The 23,070-nt window shown below is 38.0% G+C and overlaps 1 protein-coding gene across 1 annotated transcript in view; it reads left to right on the forward strand.

Moving 5' to 3' along the window:
- PAFAH1B1 (platelet activating factor acetylhydrolase 1b regulatory subunit 1) overlaps positions 1 to 23,070 on the forward strand; it is an 80,103-nt gene that overhangs the window by 33,350 nt on the left and 23,683 nt on the right. Inside the window, exon 2 of the mRNA XM_081220340.1 lies at positions 4,576 to 4,796. Coding sequence (XP_081076466.1) covers positions 4,765 to 4,796 — 32 coding nt within the window. The 5' untranslated portion in view covers positions 4,576 to 4,764. The remainder of the gene's footprint in view (positions 1 to 4,575; positions 4,797 to 23,070) is intronic.

The raw sequence follows: 23,070 nt of genomic DNA on the forward strand, positions 1-23,070 counted from the left end.
GTAGATCTCCATCATCTATCACCTTCATTACTGCAAACCTTCTATCTGGTTTCTTCCTTTCCCGTCCTCATGGTCCATTCTTCACTATATAAATGAGAATGATTTTTCTAAAAAACTTATCTAATGGTTTACCATTGTCCAATAAATTATAAAGACCAGTGCTTGTTTTGTGACCTAGCCTGTGCTTACCTCTTCAGCTTTATCTTTTTAAAAATGTATTTATTCATTCATTCATTCATTTATTTAGTCTGTGTTGGGTCTTCGTTGCTGTGCGTGGGCTTTCTGTAGCTGCTGCGAGTGGGGGTTACTCTTCATTGTGGTGCATGGGCTTCTCGTTGCGGTGGCTTCTCTTGTTGCGGAGCACGGGCTCTAGGTGCGTGGGCTTCAATAGTTGTGGCACGCAGGCTCAGTAGCTGTGGCTTGCGGGCTCTAGAGCGCAGGCTCAGTAGTTGTGGCACAAGGACTCCGTTGCTCCGCGGCATGTGGGATCTTCCCGGGCCAGGGCTCGAACCCGTGTCCCCTGCATTAACAGGCGGACCCTCAACCACTGTGCCACCAGGGAGGTCCCCTTCAGCTTTATCTTGAATCATCACCCGCTATGTGGAAGTACTTGTCACACTTTTCACGCAGTTTTAATTGCCTGTTTCTTGGCTGACTCTTCCAGTAGACTGCAACTTCTTCAGTGTAAAGACCAAGACTTTTCCCTCATTAAACCTGATGCCTGGCTCATAGTAACTGTTTTGTGTATGTTTGTTGAATGAATAAATTTGTGCATTACACTACTATACATTCAGTGATTTATGCATGCCTTGGTTTTATCGTTATTAGATCATGCTAGTATTCCAGTACTGTTGTAATTCTCGTACATTAATTTGCTTTTTTGTCTAGAGGCAGTCTCTCCATAATTAAATTGGACCCTGTAATGTACCTAATACAGTAGAGTTATTTCCTGATTAAAACAGGGATTTTTGCTATGTTTCTTTTTTACTCTGATTTATATGATTAATTCTCTGTCAGTGGATTACCATTGTCCCAGATAATGGAAATCTGTAGACAGTTCACATAGTCACAACATCAGATAATCCTTACCCTACTGTAACCTTCATTAGAGTGTATGAGTTCCAAGATAGTTTGGCATGGCATGACTAGTGAGATTTAGAAAAGTGAGGCTTAAATAATTAAGAGATGTTAAATACCAAAGATGGTTGGTTTTCTCAGTTGTCCATTGTGCTTGGTTCTCAATCCACAATTTATTACTCACATTAGTCATATTTCTCTGGATTTAGACATAGTGGTAGTGGTGGCTTTCAGCTATTATTTTGAGGTAACTGGGCTACAGGTCAGAAGAATCATTCAAGATTATAAAATAAATCCCTGATTATATTTACTAGTATTGCTCAGTGGAGAAGGATCTCCATTGAAATCAGCAGCTGCCATTGGGAACATATGAGTACTCACTCTTTGACTCAGGGCTCCTATTTAAAAGCAGGGTCTGCTCTCTCATTTTTCCTCCTTGACTGGCTTATTCACCACTCTCTATCCCCAGTGCCTGGAATCGTGCCTGACATGGCATGGAAAGGGTACTCAAGAAATGGTCTTTGACAGCATAGTGGTTACCAGAGGGGAAGGGATGGGTAAAGGGAATCAACTGTATGGTGACAGATGGAACCTAAACTTTTGGTGGTAAGCACGCTGTGGGGTACATAGAAGTAGAAATACAATGCTGTATACATGAAACTAAAATAATGTTATAAACCAGTGTTACCACAATAAAAAATAAAAATTGAAAAAAAGGTACAAACTTGCAATGAGTAGTGAAGAAGTCCTAGAAATCTAAAGCACAGATGGGGAGTGTAGACAACAGTAATGTATTATAATCATCAAACTTGCTCAACAAGAGACTAGAACTTAATTATTCCAACCACTTTTTAAAAAATTATGTAATATGATAGAGGTACTAATTATCACTACAAAGGCAATGATAATATTATAATCTATAAATGTATCAAATTAACATATACCTTAAATTTACACAATGTTATATGTCAAATATATTTCAGTTTTTAAAAAGATATCATATATTTATTTTTTTTAAGGGTTATTTTTTTTTAAGTCTTTATTGAATTTGTTATGATGTGGCTTCTGTTTTTTTTTTATTTTTTTATTTTATTTTTTTGCGGTACGCGGGCCTCTCACTGTTGTGGCCTCTCCCGTTGTGGAGCACAGGCTGCGGACACGCAGGCTCAGCAGCCATGGCTCACGGGCCTAGCCGCTCTGCAGCATGTGGGATCTTCCTGGACTGGGGCACGAACCCGTGTCCCCTGCATGGGCAGGCAGGCTCTCAACCACTGTGCCACCAGGGAAGTCCATGGCTTCTGTTTTTTAAGTTTTGGTTTTTTGGCTGTGAGGCACGTGGGATCTTAGCTCCCTGACCAGGGATCGAACCCGCACCCCCTGCATTGGAAGGCAAAGTCTTAACCATGGGCTGCCAGGGATGTCCAAGATGTGATGTATTTAAAACAAAAAGAAATAGTCTTTGTCTCCTCTGTCCATGATGTGTCTCTTAGTAGGTGGTTCTACATGCCCTTCATTAGACATTAATTTCATTTGGAAGATGATTTCCTATTTCTTTGAAGTGTCCCTTCCAATTGAATTTTGTAGGTACCAATAGTCTGCATTTTAAGTAAGACTTACTCAGATATATAGTTTACCCTTGAACAGTGTGGGGCTAGGAGCTTCAAACTTCCGCACAGTCAAAAATCTGCGTATAATTTTACAGTTGGCTGACTCTTCGTATCTACAGTTTCAGATTGTGTAGTCCCATAGTACATATTTATTGAAAAAAAAATTCACTTATAAGTGGACCCATGCAGTTCAAACCTGTGTTGTTCAAGGGTCAACTGTATTTCCTAATTACAGTGGACGTTCTGTCTAGCTATTTTTATACAGTGTGATAAGACATGCTAATATTAAACTTTTGTAAGTTTATACAGGAGATTTGGAGAATAATTTTTTTTTTTTTTTTTTTGTTACGCGGGCCTCTTACTGTTGTGGCCTCTCCCCTTGCGGAGCACAGGCTCCGGATGCACAGGCTCAACGGCCATGGCTCACGGGCCCAGCCGCTCCGCAGCATGTGGGATCTTCCCAGACCGGGGCACGAACCCGTGTCCCCTGCATCGGCAGGCGGACTCTCAACCACTGCGCCACCAGGGAAGCCCTTGGAGAATAATTTTTTAAAAAAATATTCATTTATTTGGCTGTGCTGGGTCTTAGTTGTGGCACGTGGGATCTTCGCTGCGGCATGTGGGATCTAGTTCCCCAACAAGGGATCGAACCCGGGCCCCCTGCATTGGGAGCTCGGAGTCTTAACCACTGGACCACCGGGGAAGTCCCTGAAGAATAATTCTTTAAGAAACAATTCTTGATTTTTCTTTTACCTACATTTACTCTCATTGAGCTGATCACAGTACTTTTTAGATACTGTATGGAAATTGGCTTTATAGTGTTGCAAGTGTAAAGAAAGGGCTCTGAAATATTAGGTAATGGGGTTACAGAATTGGATTACTGTGTGAGCACAAAGAAGATGTACTTCATTCAGTTTTTAATTTTTTTTAAACACATACTTCTTAAGTACACAAATTGAAACAATGCTAAATTACCTCTTTAAAAAAATTTATTTTATCTTTGGCTGCGTCGGGTCTTTGTTTCTGCACACGGGCTTTCTCTAATTGCGGTGAGCGGGGGCTACTCTTCGTTGCGGTGCGCAGGCTTCTCATTGCAGTGGCTTCTCTTGTTGCGGAGCATGGGCTCTAGGTACGTGGGCTTCAGTAGTTGTGGCACGCGGGCTCAGTAGTTGTGGCTCCCAGGCTCTAGAGCGCAGGCTCAGTAGTTGTGGCGCACGGGCTTAGTTGCTCTGCGGCATGTGGGATCTTCCCGGACCAGGGATCGAACCCGTGTCCCCTGCATTGGCAGGTGGATTCTTAACCACTGTGCCGCTGGGGAAGTTCCTAAATTATTTCTTGATTAAATGCATTGGTTAAGAGGGCATGAGATTGCTAAATGGCTTGTTTACATTATAAGTAATATCAGCTATTCTAAGATCGCTAGTAACTAATATTCAGTCTTGAAGGTTACTTCAGTTATGGTTGGTACCTTTGGCTTGTGGACAGTTTCTGAAGTACTTATCTTTGTTACTTTTTTCAGGTAATGCTTCTTTTTGTAAATTAGAAAATTTTTTTTTTATCATTAAGGGAAAATTATTGTCTTCTCTAGAAGTTGTATGTTAATATTCAAAATTTAATAAAGTTGATATCAATATATCTAGCAGGTGTCATGGTTGTGAGTGGGTAAATTTTAAAATAGTGTTCTTTTTGCTCAGTAAACTATTAAAGATAATTTAAAATTAGTAAAATGACTATTTTAGCATTGATTTTCACAGTACGTTAAAAAACATCATCTGATATTCATATTAACATCATAGTAAACCTCACCTTTGAAAGTGTATACTGCAAATAATAATTTAGAAATAATTTAAGTTCTAAGTGAAAGAAATAATCTTTCTCTCTTTCTTCTTAGGTGGAATGAACCTTACTTGTTGAATATCTCCTGGTTACTTGTTGGATTCACTTGTGGAAGAATCATTTTCCCCTGTGTGGAAGCCACTTAGTGGCATATTTAATTATAAATCCAGGGATTGCAAAGTTTTTTGATTTCCCAAAGGAGGGACATACCACTATATCAAATAAGCTTGACATTACAGCCAAAATGGTGCTGTCCCAGAGACAACGAGATGAACTGTAAGTTTCTCTGTTTTGTGATTTTTTAAAAATCCTCTCATAAAGGACAAAGTAGTAAATTAAAGTACAGCTTTGGGAGACATATTCTAAATTAAAACTATTGTTGTGAGAGTTCAAATATTGGTTTGGGCTATTTGGTCTGATTTTAAAACTGGGTCTTATTTTGACATAGTATTATTTACCCATTTGACATAAACGTGTGTATGTTTAAAGCAGAGCAAACAAGTAAGTTAGTTGGGTTAAATTCTATCCTAAGCATGTCTTAACTATCTTATGTTCAATAGGAAGGTAGGTGCTTCAAAGCTCTTCAAAATTTTTTTGTCTGGAATCCATGTATTAGAAAAATGAAAGCTTTTTTGTTGTTTTTACTGCTAATGCCTTTCCTTTTTGTCTTACTGTGTTATCTTTTATCATCCAATCACTATTGTATTTGAACTTTATGAGGTGGCTAGTATAGTTAATGCAAGTGCGTTAATGAAAGAAGCATGAAATGATTTGACTACTGCTATTTTATAGTATCTTATAGCATCTGATATTTTATAATATTCTATTTTTGTAGGTGAGGAATATAGGGGGAACATTTAACTTCATGTTCTAGGTATTTAAAAGATTTTCTGTGGGTTTTAAAAAACTTCATTTGGAAATAATTTCAAATTTATAGAGAAGTTCTAAGATTAGTACAAAGAATACTCATACATTTTATCCAAATTCACCTATTGTTATTTTTTACCATTTGCTCTATCTTTTGCACTCTAGCTGTGTGTGTACAGTATTTTTTTTTTCCCCCCTGCGGCACGCGGGCCTCTCACTGCTGTGGCCCCCCCCGCCGTGGAGCACAGGCTCCGGACGTGCAGGCTCAGCAGCCATGGCTCACGGGCCCAGCCGCTCCGCGGCATGTGGGATCTTCCCAGACCGGGGCACGAACCCGCATCCCCTGCATCGGCAGGCGGACTCTCAACCACTGCGCCACCAGGGAAGCCCCAGTATTTTTTTTTTAATTGGAGTATAATTGCTTTAAAATGTTGTGTTAGTTTCTGCTGTACAATGAAGTGAATAAGCTATATGTATACCTCCATCTCCTCCCTCTTGGACCTCCCTCCCACGCCCTGCCCATTCCACCCATCTGGGTCATCACAGAGCACCAAGCTGAGCTCCCTGTGCTATATACAGCAGGTTTCCACTAGCTATCTATTTTATACATGGTAGTATATATATGTCAATCCTAATCTCCCAATTCGTCCCACCCTCCCCTTCCCCCAACCCGTGTCCACATGTCAGTTCTCTACGTCTGCATCTCTATTCCTTCCCTGGATATAGGTTCATCTGTACCATTTTTCTAGCTTCCACATATATGAGCTAGTATACGATATTTGTTTTTCTCTTTCTGACTTACTTCACTCCACAGTATTTTTTTTAAAACCATCTGAGAGTAAGTTGCATGCATGAATGACCTTTCCCCCAGGTACTTCATTGTGCGGTTCCTAAGAATAACTATATTCTTTTATAAAACCACAGTACAGTTAGCAATTTCAGTAAAATTTAACACTGTCACAATACTTTTTATTTAATCTACATCAGTCTTGTTAATTGGGCCAATAATGTCCTTTATAGCATTTTTTTCCCCCTCTCTGGTACAGCATCCAGTCTAGGATTTGGTATATTTAGTTGTCATGTCACTTTAGTCTTATTTAACCTGGAACATTTCCTCAACATTTCTTTGTCTTTTATGACATTAATATTTTTGAATAGTCTTGAAAAAAAATCTTTTTATTGAATGAAAGATTCTTTAAATTCTATAGTGCTTTACAATTTTCAGAAGCTTCACACATGATTTTATATAATCCCATAATAACTCCTTTTTCCTCCCTACCCCTATGTTGCCCCTTCCCCACTTCCGTCACCCCACTGGTAACTAACCACTGGCTTGTTCTCTATATCTGTGAGTCTGCTTCTTTTTTGTTTTATCCACTAGTTGTATTTTTTTTAGATTCCACATATAAGTGATATCATACAGTATTTGTCTTTCTCTATCTGACTTAGGTCACTTAGCATAATGCCCTCCAAGTCCATCCACGTTGCTGCAAATGGCAAGATTTTCTTTCTTTTTTTTTGGCTGAGTAGTATTCCATTGTATATATATCACATCTTCTTTACCCATTCATCTGTTGGCAGACACTTAGGTTGCTTCCATACTTTGGCAATTGTAAGTAATGCTGCTATGAACATTGGGGTGCATGTATCTTTTCAAATTAGTGTTTTTGTTTCTTTCGATATGTACACAGGAGTAGAATTGCTGGGTCATAAGGTAGCTCTATTTTTAGTTTTTTGAGAAACCTCCATACCTTTTTCCACAGTGGCTGCACCAATTTACATTCCCACCAACAGTGTATGAGGGTTCCCTTTTCTTGCCAGCATTTGTTATTTGTGAGTCTTTTTTTTTTTTTTAGTAGAGTATTTCTCATTTTATGTTTATCTGTTTCCTCATGATCAGATCCAGTTTATGCATTCTTGGACAGAATACTACATAAATAATTTTATATTCTCTTCAGGATATCATATCTAGGGACACAGAATGTCCATTTGTCCCTCAATGATGATGTTAATTTTGATCACTCAGTCTAAATGTCTCCACTATACAGTTTCTTTTATTTCCTTTTCAGCAGATAAGTGGGGAGATACTTTAAGATCATGCAAACATTTTTCTTTCCTGTCGATAATTTCTCCCCTAGATTTAACATCCATTGATGATTCTTGCTTGAATGATTCTATACTACAGTGGTGGCAAAGTGATGATTTTCTAACCCCACTACTCATTCTGTATTTGTTAGCACTCAGCATTTTACTGTAATCAGTGGACCTTCTTTTTCTCCTTTTTATATACTTCTCTTTTCATTATTGGTATTAACTCATGGGTTCTTATATTTTCAGTTATCATTCATTACTATTGTACTGTTTTGGCGCTTGAATTGTCCCAGATTGTCCCACAGGAGCCTCTTCAGTTGGCTCTTATCTATGCCCCTGTCATTTTTTGTGAGCACCTCCTTACTTTCTAGGATAACAGGATATTCCAAGCTTATTGTTTACCTATCCTGTCTTAACCTTAGAATCAGCCGTTGCTCTAGAAAGCCCTGGTTCCTCTTAGTGGGGAATGGTATTTGAGACCAAGATATGGGCACTAAGTGTACTCGTTACTACTGGGATGTCTTTGCTTCTGGGCCCTTTAAGTAGATGGAACTAGGACATACATGTATGTATTAACACATATACAGACCCCCTAGCTCATATGTATACTAAGGTTTCTCAGTCTTTGCACAGTTGACGTTTTGCGCTGAATAATTATTTGCTGTGGGGGCTGTCCTGTACACTCTTGGTTGTTTAGCAGCATCCCTAGCTTCTACCCACTAGGTGCCACAACCAAAAATATCTCCAGATGTTGCCACTGTCCTCTAGGAGGGCTGTCATACTTCCAAAATAGTTTTAGAATTATTACGCTCATACCACTACAAAAAACAAATCTCCTGGAAAGGGTCCAGAGTTTGTATGCAGTTCTCCCCCCATCCATCCTGCCCAAGACTGAGAGTATATAATCAAATACTGTGTTTGTAACTTACATGGATTTGTTTTGTACTGTTTTTTCCTCTCACTCTTCATGTAGTTATATCATTCACTTGAAATACAGTTGGGTTCATGTGTTCTAGTGTTTCAGTTTCTGTGTTTTGCATCACATCCCCTTCCTATCTTCTCTAGTTGTGGCGAGCCAGGGCTACTCTTCGTTGCGGTACACGGACTTATTGCGATGGCTTCTCTTGTTGCAGAGCACGGGCTCTAGGTGCACAGGCTTAGTAGTTGTGGCTCGCGGGCTCTAGAGCACAGGCTCAGTAGTTGTGGCACATGGGCTTAGTTGCTCCGCGGCATGTGGGATCTTCCTAGACCAGGGCTTGGACCCGGGTCTCCTGCGTTGGCAGGAAGATTCTTAACCACTGCACCACCAGGGAAGCCTGCAAATGTACTTTTATAAGCCTGCAAATGTACTTTTATATTATTGAAGGCATGTCTGGTTTTTAATGTCTTATTTCTAAGTCACTTCAGATCCTTTTCTTCTAGATACCTTGTGTGAGCTGACTGCAAGTCATGCTTATTACCCTCATAATCAGGATGAATATTTAAACATTATGGCCAAGAATAGAGCTTTTATATATATGTGTGTGTGTGTGTGTATGTATATATATATATATATATATATATATAATTTATTTTTGGCTGTGTTGGGTCTCTGTTGCTGTACACGGGCTTTCTCTAGTTGCCGCGAGCCGGGGCTACTCTTTGTTGCAGTGCGCGGGCTTCTCATTGTGGTGGCTTCTCTTGTGGTAGGCACGCTGGCTTCAGTAGTTGTGGCTCACAGGCTCTAGAGCACAGGCTCAGTAGTTGTGGCGCATGGGCTTAGTTGCTCTGCGGCATGTGGGATCTTCCCAGACCAGGGCTCGAACCCATGTCCCCTGCATTGGCAGGTGAATTCTTAACCACTGCGCCACCAGTGAAGGCCCAAGAATAGAGCTTTTAATTTGACTAAAAATCAGTTGAGAAGGGGAGAACCTGATTTCAGGTGGCCAAGTTTTTATAGAATTTGAGATAAGAATTGACTTAAAAGTGCTCATCAAGCAAAAAAAAATTGTCTTACAGATCTAAATGTAAATTTGGGAAGTAGATTTAGTGTCTCCCAATTTTTAGTAAGGAAATAAAATGAAGGGATTTGCTTTTTCTCCTATTTTTGAAAATGATGTGAACATATATTTACTATGATAGCAAGAAACAAATGTTTATGTACCTCTTACAAGTAAGATATTTTTTGGCACCTCTTTTAGCCTTTGTAACATTTTAGCATTTCTGAAGGTTGGATAGCAGTTAGGCTATAAAATTCTTTGAGGTAGTTTTGGAAAAGAAATGAAATAAATTTTAACAAACTTGAAACAGGTAATTTGTGATTCAGCTCAGCAAATGTGTATTGCCTGCCTTCTGTGTTCTTACTACTCTAGGGCATATAAACATGAATAATAACATGAAAACATTTTTGTGGATATGACAAACATCTTTATTTTATAGATAAATCGAGGATAGGAGAGATTAAAATTATCCAATTTTATGACACTAATAGAGGCAGTTTTCTGACTTTAAGTTCACTATTCATTAAACAAAATTCCATTACCAAAATTAATATATGTCAAAAGTAAACATAACCCCCTACTTTCTCAGTCCCACTTTCCAGAAGTGGCCACCATCACCTCTGTATATTATAATTTTTTCACATATTTTCATGTTTTTACAAAACTTACATGAACATCTTTTTTTCCTTAAGATTTATAAGATAGAATTATACTTTACAACCTGTTTTTAATATTTTTTGTCACCCTTTCTTTGAGTTTGGAAATGGTACTATCTGTTGTTAGTTCATCTAATAGCTACTTAGAGCAAAATAAACTTATACCTCTATTTTTTTTAATCAAATTTTACACATTGATTTCCCCCCATGAAAGATGAAGGGAGTCTGTTACTTTTATGTTGTCCTGGTTGATAATATTTGTACTGTTTGATTTGATGTTCACCCCTAGTTCCTTTGTGCCATACTTTCCCATTCTTGTATTTTTTAACAGCTGTAATGAAGTATAGTTGATATACAAATAACTGTACATATTTAATGTGTACAATTTGATGAGTTTGGACCATTCTTGTATTCTTATTTTGATTCCTCTATTGTTGGGTAGATTTTGTCATTATGTACCTTTTTGAAGATGGACTCATGAATAGACCTCTGTGGGTCTTTGCATGCTAGAGACTAATTTTTTCTTTCTCCCAAAATGAATGACAAGTGAAAAGTGAACAATTTTTATATTACACATTTTTCCCAATCAGAGTTATAAATATTAAGGAAAAAAACTGCCATGCATTAGACTGCAAAGAAAATCTCAAATCCCAAAAAAGCAGAAATCACGTAGGCCTCATTTGCTGACCATAATGCAATAAAAATACAAATTAATAGCAAAAGGAGAGAAAAGAGAAATCTATTCATGTGAACATTTAAAAATATACTTCTAAATAACTGTGGAATAAAGAGAGCAAAATAAAACTTATGAAGTGAAGAAATCAGTAATAATGAGGGTACTCACCTCTGGGATATAGCCCACATAGCATACAGAAAATTAGATGGTCTTTACTCTTTTAAGAAAAAAAAAACAAAGATGAGAAATGAACATTCAATTCAAGAAAAAAGGAAAATAAGGTTAAAGGAAGCAGAGGGAAGGAATTAATAATAAGAGCAGAAATTAATTAAATAGAAAATATAACTTGGTAACTTGATTGGTAAAATTAAAAACTAGCTTTAAAAATAGACAAAACTGGGCTTCCCTGGTGGCGCAGTGGTTGAGAGTCCACCTGCCGATGCAGGGGACACAGGTTCGTGCCCCGGTCCGGGAAGATCCCACATGCAGCGGAGCAGCTGGGCCCATGAGCCATGGCCGCTGAGCCTGCGCGTCCGGAGCCTGTGCTCCGCAACGGGAGAGGCCACAACAGTGAGAGGCCCACGTACCGCAAAAAAAAAAAAAAAAGAATCCACTTGCCAATGCAGGGGACACGGGTTCGAGCCCTGGTCCAGAAAGTATCCCACATGCTGCAGAGCAACTAAGCCCATGCGCCACAACTACTGAAGCCCACATGCCTAGAGCCCGTGCTCCGCAACAAGAGAAACCACCGCAATGAGAAGCCTGCGTGCCGCAACGAAGAGTAGCCCCCACTCACCACAGCTAAAGAATGCCTGCGCGTAGCAACAAAGACCCAATGCAGCCAAAAATTAATTAATTAAAAAATTGATAGTAGGGGAAATTGCAGTGGGTCTGGGAGAATATGGGAATGCTGCACTACCTACTCAATTTGTTTCTGTAAATCTAAAATTGTTCTAAAAAATAAAGTCTAAAAAAAGGATGTTACAGAGTATGTAAATATGAAAAGATTTTTTAAAAAATAGACAAAACTGAAAGAAAAAAGACACAAATGAACAATATAGTAATGAAAAAGGCAGCATAAAATGAACTCAGGTGCTTTTCAAAATTATGAGAATGTTCTGTCCTGTTAGATTTGAAAATCTAAATGACCCGAGTGATTTTCTAGGAAAATATATATGATAAAATTTGTTCAGGAAGAGGTGGAAAACTTGAATAGATAATTGACTGTAGAGGAAATGGTAAAAATAGTTGTAGATTTCAAGTCCAGATGATTTTCAAGCCTAGACTTTCTGTCAAGTCTTTAAGGACCAGTAACTTCCCAGATTATGTTGTCTCTTCCAGAACATAGAAAAAGGTGGAAAACTTAGGAGCTCATTTTATAAGGGTAGAATAACCCTGATAGTGAGACTAGGCAAAAGGAAAATAACAACGAACATTACACACTAATTTTTTACATGAACTCAGATATAAAGCTACTAAATAATATAACAACTGAATCCAGTAGCATATGAGAAAAGTTAATAATGGCCAAGTATGATTTATCCCAGGAATGCAAAGGTTTTTCAATATTTAGAAACCTGTTAGTGTAATTACTATATTAATAGGAGAAAAAATGTGATCAATCCAGGAAATACAGAAATAGTATTTTTAATAATCCTGATTGTTAGAAGTTTCTGAGAAAATAAGGAATAGGATATTTTCTTAACTTGATTAAGGCTCGTTGCCAGAAATTTACAGCAAACATTAGAAATATCAAGTGCATTTCCATTAAAGTCTAGAAGAAGTTCAGAATTCCTACGTTCCTGCTACCATTTAAACTTATATTTGAGATTCTAGCCAATGCAGTGAGGCAACAAAAAGAATTAGATAAAACTATAGGAAAGGAAAAGACCAAATATATTTGTAGGTGATAGCATCTACGTAGGAAATCCAACAGAATCAACTATAGAATGATTGGGTTTAGTATGGTGGCCATAAACAAGATGGCATTCAGAAATAAATTGTTTTTGTTATCAGGTAATATAGTAGAAAAGATTACTTTGCCCTGTTTCTAGTAAAAAACGTGAATAATGGGAAGGTGTCAGAATTTTCATATTATTAATAAAATTAAATAGAATCCCAATCAAAATTCAAACAGAATTTTTCATGAATTTGACCAGCTTGATTTGAAAAGTCATCTGGAAGAGAAAAATGGTTATGAAAAAATTATAAAGGATTAATGAGAAAGCAACTAATTGTACCAGATATCCAAACATTACTACAAAGGTAGTAAGTAAAATATTTGTGGACTAGGCAAATAGGTTAAGGGGACAGATAAAGTTCAGAGACAGGCCCATTTATCCATAGAAATTCAGCATATGGTAAAAGTGGCTTTTCACATCAATAGAGAAAAGATGTACTGTTCAGCAAATAGTGTTAGTACAGCACATTGTTAAGATAAACTTGAATTCAGATGAAGTAAAAGCCCAAATGTTGTTAAACACATAAAAATCACAGTGTAGAGGACTTGCCTGGTGGCACAGTGGTTGAGAATCCGCCTGCCAGTGCAGGGGACACGGTTTCAAACCCTGGTCTGGGAAGATCCCACGTGCCGTGGAGCAACTAAGGCTGTGTGCCACAACTACTAAGCCTGCACTTTAGAGCCTGCGAGCCACAACTACTGAGCCTGCGTGCCACAACTACTGAAGCCCGTGCGCCTAGAGCCCGTGCTCCGCAACAAGAGAAGCCACTGCAATGAGAAGTCCGTGCACTGCAACAAAGAGTAGTCCCAGCTTGCCGCAACTAGAGAAAGTCTGTGCGCAGCAACGAAGACCCAACGCAGCCATAAATAAATAAGTAAGTAAGTAAGTAAGTAAGGTATAGAAATGGTAGAAGAAAATACAGTCTTTTGGTAGGAAAAGACTTCCTAAAGATACCAAATGTGGAAAACAAAAGAAGTGGTAAATCTGACTATATCGAATTATAAAATTTTTGTAAGAAGAAAGACCTAAAACAAAATTAAAATACAAGCAACCTGCTGTGGAAAATATTTGCAACACGTATAACAACGGAATGGCATCTAGAGTATATAAAGAAGTCCTAAAAATTGATAAACAATTATCACAAACAACCAGTAGAAAAAAGAAAAAAATATTACTAAGGCCATTCACAAACAAAACAAATTTTAAAATTGGCCAGTAAACATGTGACATAGTGTTTAACATCCGTAAACCAAACAAGATACATTTTGTTCTTTAAACAATTGTCCAAAATGAAAATGATGATAACCTTGGCTAGCAAGGGTGTAGGGAAATGGGTTCTCTCAGGTACTGGATGGATGTATACATTGTTATAATTTCTTTAAAGGTCAGTTTGACAGTATCTTTTAAAATATGTTCTTTGATCTAATAGTTTTCTTTATAAAGAGCTCTTTTTAGCACATATGCAAATATTTCTGTATGGATAGCTATGTAAAATTATGTATGTTTATTGCATTGTTTTCAGTGGTAAGAAACTGGTAACAACCTAAAACGGTCTATCATTAGGGTCATGTTAAATATGGTACATCCATTCTATGGGATACTGTATATCAGCTTAAAAATGTGGTATATTTATGTGTGTGTACACGTAAAGAGGTGTAAAATCTATTGTTCAGTCAAATAATGTGGTTGTTAAATAAGATGGTATGATACGTTTCTGTTAAACACCCACACACACAACTAAGCATTTCTTTTGTGCCTTTATCTGTGTAGATGCACAGATAAAGGCCTGAAAGGATATGCACTAAACTGTTAACAGTGGTTACCTCTGAAGAGAAAAGTGAAATTGGATAAAGGTAGAACGAAGATTTCTGACAGTATTGTTTCAGTATTTTAGAAAGCAAATATATTTATTTTTTGTGTAAATAAAATAAAAATTTAATGGATTTTCTTTTAAACAAAACAATTATAGATAATTAATCTTCTCTGGCATTATAGGTTGCAATGGAGAAGCTTTAGGTCAGCCTGTTTCTCCTTGCTTTTCTGCCTAGGGTATCCATAGTATTTGTTCACTTATCTTCATGTTCACCAAGGTAGGTTTTGGATAGTCTTTATTTTAAGAACATTTGCTCTTATTATATCAGTATTTGGTTATATTGTATTATGTCTTTTTGGATTCCTTTTGTTTTGATTTTGTTTTATGTTACCTTAGATTTTTTTGAAAGTATAGAGTGTTCATCTATAATTTTCTGCTGCTTCCAGGGGTTATTCTTCCTCTCTAAAGCATGCTTTTCTATTTTACTTGCTTTGATACTTTTCCTCTTCTCCTCTTAAAAAAGTTTGCACGGGTCCTTTGTAGCATTTTTTTTTTTTTACTTTTTTTTTTTTTTTTTCCTGTGGTACGCGGGCCTCTCACTGCTGTGGCCTCTCCCGTTGAGGAGCACAGGCTCTGGACACGCAGGCTCAGTGGCCATGGCCCACGGGCCCAGCCGCTCCGCGGCACGCGGGATCCTCACGGACCGGGGCACAAACCCACGTCCCCTGCATCAGCAGGCGGACTCTCAACCACTGCGCCACCAGGGAAGCCCCTTTGTAGCATTTTTGAGGGCAGTTCTGTACGTGGGAAAAAGTGAGACAAAGCTGGCATAGCTTAAAATTGAGTGTGGTGTCTTAGTACACCTTTCTACCATATTAGTACAGTCCTTTGCCCTTGGGGCATTTTACATCAGCTTTCCATGACCTTCCCAGGTGAGCTAATCTTCCTCAAGTGATCTCAAGGCTTTTTTGGATAATTTATTGTTTGTCTCTGTTAGCTAATTCTCGATGGCTCGTGTAAAGCTAATTCTCTTTACTCTTCTCTTAAATCCTGCTTTACCTGTAGACAGCTTCACTGCCCTAAAAATCCCCTTTGCTTGCATATTTGTCCATCATCCCTCCTTCCTCTCTCCAAAACCCCTGGCAACCACTGATCTTTTTACTCTCTCTGTAGTTTTGCCATTTCCAAAAGTTGAAATCACGTGGTATGAGGCTTTTCAGAATGACTTCTTTCACTTAGCAGTGTGCATTTAAGGTTCCTTCATGTCTTTGTGTTACTTTAATATATTTTTAAGCTTTGTTTTGCTTTAAAAAACTAACCTCTTCAGTTAGTTGAGGTGTTCAAGTTTCTCTTCTGCATACATTTGAACATTGTATATATTTAGTATCAAAGAGTGGTTCTGTCCTGGCCTTTAAAAAAAAATGAAGATCTGTACTTCCCTACACACTTTAAGTTGTACATGGGAGTACACTACTACCTCTGTGAATTAGAATCTTCTTAATACTGGGCAAGAAAAGTAAAATACATGAATTGGGTGCTGGGACTGAAATGAGACTGTAACTAATTCACATCCTCTCGGTTTCAAATTTTTATTTTAAAAAGCTATGTATTTTCTTTGACTATAAAAATAAGTATATATTTAAACATAAACTTCTTAATATATTGCTTTCATCTGGCTTATGTTTTGAGGTTCTGCTGCTTTTTAAACTTTAAAAGGTTGATAATAATGAAACCTGTAACCATATTTCCTTGGGGTGAAAGAGTATGAGGCCTTCTTGAGTCTTCAAAGGAAGATTAAAGTATTCTCAGTTTGTGTTATATTTAATCTTTTTATTCTTTGTAAGTTTTTAATTGAAATATTTCATTCAGTAGAATGCATCATATTCTGATAATTCCAGATAACAAATAATGACTTACTATAATTTAGGAGTACTGGTATTTTCTCCTGTTGTTAATGTTAGATTTATCAAAACAATAACCTAGTAAACAAAAACACATACTTCATTTGTGAAATTAAACCAAAATTATAAAATTGCTGAATGTTTCAAAAACTGTATTTCGACATTTGTAGAGAAGAGTGAAATGTAGGCATCTCTAAAGATAATAAAGATGTGGTCATCAATTTCTAAATTGTTGATTTTTCTATAGAACTCATACAAAGCTTTTATTGTGTCATATGACATTTCATTTCACTGAAATTTTTTATTGTATTTTAGAGGATTGTATTAGAAGAGAAGTCATACTGTAAAAGAGAGGAAGGCAGTGCCACAAATACTATTAAGGAAGTTGAGAAAGTTATATGCTGAGTGGCTCCTATTGTCTATGTGAGATTGAAGGTCAACTGAAAGGTGGGATGCAATTAGGTATTTGAGTGTGCGAAAAGGAGACCAGGGACAAGTGAATGATTCATCAGGCAGCATGGAATGACAACCACTTGACCCATACCAGTTCTAAAAATATAAATCCATTATTAGCTGTATTGTAGATCATTGACTATCTTGCTGTTCAGTGCAGAATTAAAATTATGCTCCGTCAGCAAATGGAACTTGTATTTAGCCAGGTATTTCTGAGGATGCTTGTTGTGACTATGACTTGATTTTAAGGGATCTTTACTTTTTACTTTTATGCTTTAGGGCTTGGCTTACTTATGATGCTCTTCCTTTATTTAGTTGGTATCCCATCTAATCTTCTTATATGCTTCTGATAAGTAAGTCTTAAAAATATCACTTAAATTAAACTACCTTTTCTTTTTTTTTTTTTTTTTTTTTGCGGTACGCGGGTCTCTCACTGTTGTGGCCTCTCCCCTTGCGGAGCACAGGCTCAGCGGCCACGGCTCACGGGCCCAGCCGCTTCGCGGCATGTGGGATCTTCCCGGACCGGGGCACGAACCCGTGTCCCCTGCATCGGCAGGCGGACTCTCAACCACTGCACCACCAGGGAAACCCAAACTACCTTTTCTTGCCTTGCATGTCCTTCATAATCTGTTTCTGTCCTGTCTTTCAGCCATTTCTCTCATATCTTAATGTCATTTCCAATATTTACATCTATTATTTAGATAGATCACTTTTGAGCAATTTTAAGTAAAAGTGATTATAGGCATTCTTTTCTTGTTCTCAACTTTAATGCAAATATTTCTAGTGCTTTACCATTAACTATAACATTTGTTGGTTGAAGGTTTGAGGGGTTTCTTTTTAAAATATATTTTTTAAAATAGTTATTTATTTGCCTGGGCCAGGTCTTTAGTTGAGGCATGCGGGATCTTTAGTTGCAGCATGTGGACTCTTAGTTGTGGCAGGCAAGCAGGATCTAGTTCCCTGACCAGGGATCAAACCCAGGCCCCCTGCATTGGGAGCGTGGAGTCTTAACTGCTTGACCACCAGGGAAATCCCTAAAATATTAATAAGAGATGTCTTTTTTTTTTTTTTTTGAGTTTGAGCTTTTTTTTTTTTAACATCTTTATTGGAGTATAGTTGCTTTGCAATGGTGTATTAGTTTCTGCTTTATAACAAAATGAATCAGCTGTACATATACATATATCCCCATATCTCCTCCCTCTTGCGTCTCCCTCCCACCCTCCCTATCCAACCCCTCTAGGTGGTCACAAAGCACCAAGCTGATCTCCCTGTGCTATGCAGCTACTTCCCAGTAGCTATCTATTTTACATTTGGTAGTATATATAAGTCCATGCCACTCTCTCACTTCGTCCCAGCTTACCCTTCCCCCTCCCCGTGTCCTCAAGTCCATTCTCTACGTCTGCGTCTTTATTCCTGTCCTGCCCCTAGGTTCTTCATAACCTTTTTTTTTTTTAGATTCCATACATATGTGTTAGCATACAGTATTTGTTTTTCTCTTTCTGACTTACTTCACTCTGTATGACAGACTCTAGGTCCATCCACCTCACTACAAATAACTCAATTTTGTTTCTTTCTATGGCTGAGTAATATTCCATTGTATATATGTACCACATCTTCTTTATCCATTCATCTGTCAGTGGACGCTTAGGTTGCTTCCATGTCCTGGCTATTGTAAATAGAGTTTCAATGAACATTGTGGTACATGACTTTTTGAATTATGGTTTTCTCAGGATATATGCCCAGTAGTGGGACTGCTGGGTCATATGGTACTTCTATTTTTAGTTTTTTAAGGAACCTCCATACTGTTCTCCACAGTGGCTGTGTCAATTTACATTCCCACCAACAGTGCAAGAGGGTTCCCTTTTCTCCACACCCACTCCAGCATTTATTGTTTGTAGATCTTTTGATGATGGCCGTTCTGACTGGTGTGAGGTTTTTGTAGTTTTGATTTGCATTTCTCTAATGATTAGTGATGTTGAGCATTCTTTCATGTGTTTGTTGGCAGTCTGTATATCTTCTTTGGAGAAATGTCTGTTTAGGTCTTCTGCCCATTTTTGGATTGGGTTGTTTGTTTTTTTTGATATGGAGCTGCATGAGCTGCTTGTAAATTTTGGAGATGAATTAATCCTTTGTCAGTTGCTTCATTTGCAAATATTTTCTCCCATTCTGAGGGTTGTCTTTTCATCTTATGGTTTCCTTTGCTGTGCAAAAGCTTTTAAGTTTCATTAGGTCCCATTTGTTTATTTTTGTTTTTATTTCCATTTCTCTAGGAGGTGGGTCAAAAAGGATCTTGCTGTGATTTATGTCATAGAGTGTTCTGCCTATGTTTTCCTCTAAGAGTTTTGTAGTGTCTGGCCTTACATTTAGGTCTTTAATCCATTTTGAGTTTATTTTTGTGTATGGTGTTAGGCAGTGTTCTAATTTCATTTTTTCACATGTAGCTGTCCAGTTTTCCCAGCACCATTTGTAGAAGAGGCTGTATTTCTCCATTGTATATTCTTGCCTCCTTTATCAAAGATAAGGTGACCATATGTGCATGGGTTTATCTCTGGGCTTTCTATCCTGCTCCATTGATCTATATTTCTGTTTTTGTGCCAGTACCATACTGTTTTGATTACTGTAGCTTTGTAGTAGTGTCTGAAGTCCAGGAGCCTGATTCCTCCAGCTCTGTTTTTCTTTCTCAAGATTGCTTTGGCTATTCGGGGTCTTTTGTGTTTTCATACAAATTGTGAAATTTTTTGTTCTAGTTCTGTGTAAAATGCCATTGGTAGTTTAATAGGGATTGCATTGAATCTGTAGATTGCTTTGGGTAGTATAGTCATTTTTACAATGTTGATTCTTCCAATCCAAGAACATGGTATATCTCTCCATCTGTTTGTATCATCTTTAATTTCTTTCATCAGTATCTTATAGTTTTCTGCATACAGGTCTTTTGTCTCCTTAAGTAGGTTTAGTCCTAGGTATTTTATCTTTTTGTTGCAGTGGTAAATGGGAGTGTTTCCTTAATTTCTCTTTCAGATTTTTCATCACTAGTGTATAGGAATGCAAGAGATTTCTGTGCATTAATTTTGTATCCTGCTACTTTACCAAATTCATTAGCTCTAGTTTAGAGCTAATAGATTAGCTCTAGTAGTTTTCTGGTAGCATCTTTAGGATTCTCTGTGTATGGTATCACGTCATCTGTAAACAGTGACAGCTTTACTTCTTCTTTTCCAATTTGGATTCCTTTTATTTCTTTTTCTTCTCTGATTGCTGTGGCTAAAACTTCCAAAACTATGTTGAGTAATAGTGGTAAGAGTGGGCAACCTTGTCTTGTTCCTGATCTTAGTGGAAATGGTTTCAGTTTTTCACCATTGAGAACGATATTGGCTGTGGGTTTGTCATATATAGCCTTTATTATGTTGAGGTAAGTTCTCTCTATGTCTGCTTTCTGGAGGGTTTTTATCATAAATGGGTGTTGAATTTTGTCAAAAGAATAAGAGATATCTTTTGTAATGTTAGTGAAGACCTTTCCATTTTTAAGGAATGTTTTAAAATCAAGAATGTTGAAGAATTTGGTCAGATATACATTGAGGTCTTCATCATGTACCATTCTCATTCCCTTTCTCCTCCTCAGTCCCCTGCCTATAATGCTTATTCCTTTAAGGCCCAACTCATATCTTGCCTTTATAAAAAGATTCTTCTATTCAGTCTCATTTGTCTCTTTTTTGAATTAGTTTTCACACCCTTTGGTAACTTTGGTTTTGCTCCTCAGATAGATTTATAAGTCCCTGGAAGGCAAGGAACCACAACCTAATCCTCTTTTATATTCCCTAGTATGAAGCTGGGAATATAACAGACACTCATCTCTTCCTGCATTCCCTTTTTTTCTTTCCCCCCTTGTTTTATAGTGAAATTTTGCTTTACATTTAAAAATGTAAACATTTCAAACTTTTCAACATATGACAGTTATATTGGCTATTCTTATCGTACAGCCCAACTTCTCCATACGGGTTTCTTAAGTATGCAAAATAATTTTTTACAGTAATGGATCTAAATGGATCTCACAGTTAAATAAAATAAATATCTACAATTACTATAGACTTTAAAGTTAGAGGAAAAGGGAGAAGACGTTTTTAAAGTTGTCAGTTGTATCGAAGAACTGAGGCAAAATATCCCCCCTGTGGAGACGTTGCTGACCTCTTTTATACTAGGCCATGCAACTTTTTTTTTTTTTTAATAAAGTTATTTATTTTATTTATTTTTGGCTGTGTTGGATGTTCGTTGCTGCACACGGGCTCAGTAATTGTGGCTCACGGGCTCTAGAGTGCAGGCTCAGTAGTTGTGGCGCATGGGCTTTGTTGCTCTGCGGCATGTGGGATCTTCCCAGACCAGGAATCGAACCCGTGTCCCCTGCATTGGTAGGCAGATTCTCAACCACTGCGCCACCAGGGAAGCCCGCAACTTCTTTTTAATGTCAGTCAGTAATACACATGTGTATCACTAATTTGAAACAACATAATTGGGAGGCTGGCCCAGTTAGTGTGAAGTGATGTCATAATCACACCTTCATTTACGTTATTGTAAGGTTACTTTTTTTAACAGATTAAAAGAGTAAAGAAGAAGACATAAACAAGGGGGAGGATCAAAACTGAACTGTTCAGTGGTGCCTTCTGCTTTGTCGTTCCATTACTCAAAAAATTTCGTCTAAATATGAGAATGAAAAGTAATAATGCTTTTTTGTGTGTTCATGTTTTTGGTTTTGCCTTTTTAAAAGAAATCCAACGTGGTATACTTATATACCATTTTATTGCTGCTGTGGTATGGAGAGTGAGGGGTGGATGTTACCTCAGACCCAGATCTCTGCAGAAGAGAAATGGTAACTGACAGGCTAGTATACCAGGTGCATATTCTTTTGCTTAATGATGAAGATAAAGGTCCACTCACCCTGGCTCACCCAAATTTTATTTTCCTTTACTTCATCACTGCCAGAATAAGGTCTCATTGTAACCTCTTGCTGTGCTTATACTTGTCCCAAGACTGGTAGTAGTTGAATCCTGGACTACCCTTTTGGAGTAAGTATCTTCAAGTGATACTTGAAGGATGACGAAGGATGATCATTGTAACCCTTTGTCAGGGCCCATAAGATTGGATAGGTGTAAGACCTATGGCCAGGAGCTCATCATATCAGTGCTCCCCTTTCCCCAGAGATTCAGTGGGTGGCTGTAGCATATTTAAGAAGTCATGTTACCGGGCTTCCCTGGTGGCGCAGTGGTTGAGAGTCCACCTGCCGATGCAGGGGACACGGGTTCGTGCCCCGGTCCGGGAGGATCCCACATGCCGCGGAGTGGCTGGGCCTGTGAGCCATGGCCGCTGAGCCTGCGCGTCTGGAGCCCGTGCTCCGCAACAGGAGAGACCACAAAAGTGAGAGGCCCGCGTACCGCAAAAAAAAAAAGAAGTCATGTTACCTACCTGTCTAAGACTTGGTTAATATCCTATGGCAGCAGCTTATGGAATGACCTGCAGTAGTGTCTCTGCACTTGAAATGAACTTTATTCACATCTTCCCCAGGATTATGTAGTTCATCTTGGTGTTTGTCTAAAATGGCATAGCCTGGGGTGTTGTGAGGGTTGTCTTCTGGAACAGGGCTAAAGATGATAATGTACTTCTGGGGGTGTGAACTTGTATGCTTGATCCTGCTGGGTCTTCTCATTATCTTAGTGGTGTGTCCTCCTAACCCTGCAGACATCCCAGTCATTGGGCCACTGCAGACTTTTAGAACAGTGCACATTAACTCCATTGCTTTCCTTATTCTTGAGTATGTGAGATCACTGCATCTTTTCTAATTTTGGTTTCAAAAGGCCGAATTTTTGATTCTCAGCTTCACCATTTATTAGCCAAAAAAATCAGTTAAGCTCTGTGAGCCTCAGTTTCTTTACCTGTGAAAAACAGCTTCCATCTCAGTCTCCTGTAACACATGCTCTGTAATTCCCTCTGCTTCAATTTATATTCGTAAGAGATGCAGGGGACCCCAAAGTATTCTGCTTTTATTGTTGGTGCTATCTAATCTTCTTAGAGTTGTTTTTGTTTACTAGCAGTTCATAGCATTTAGAAAAACTTTTGGAACTCTTATCTCCCTTTATAAGAGTGTGAGGGTGTGTATGGATTGGTAGT

Source organism: Mesoplodon bidens (genome assembly GCF_964165515.1).
Source record: "Mesoplodon bidens genome assembly, chromosome: 19".
Taxonomy (NCBI): Eukaryota; Metazoa; Chordata; class Mammalia; order Artiodactyla; family Ziphiidae; genus Mesoplodon; species Mesoplodon bidens.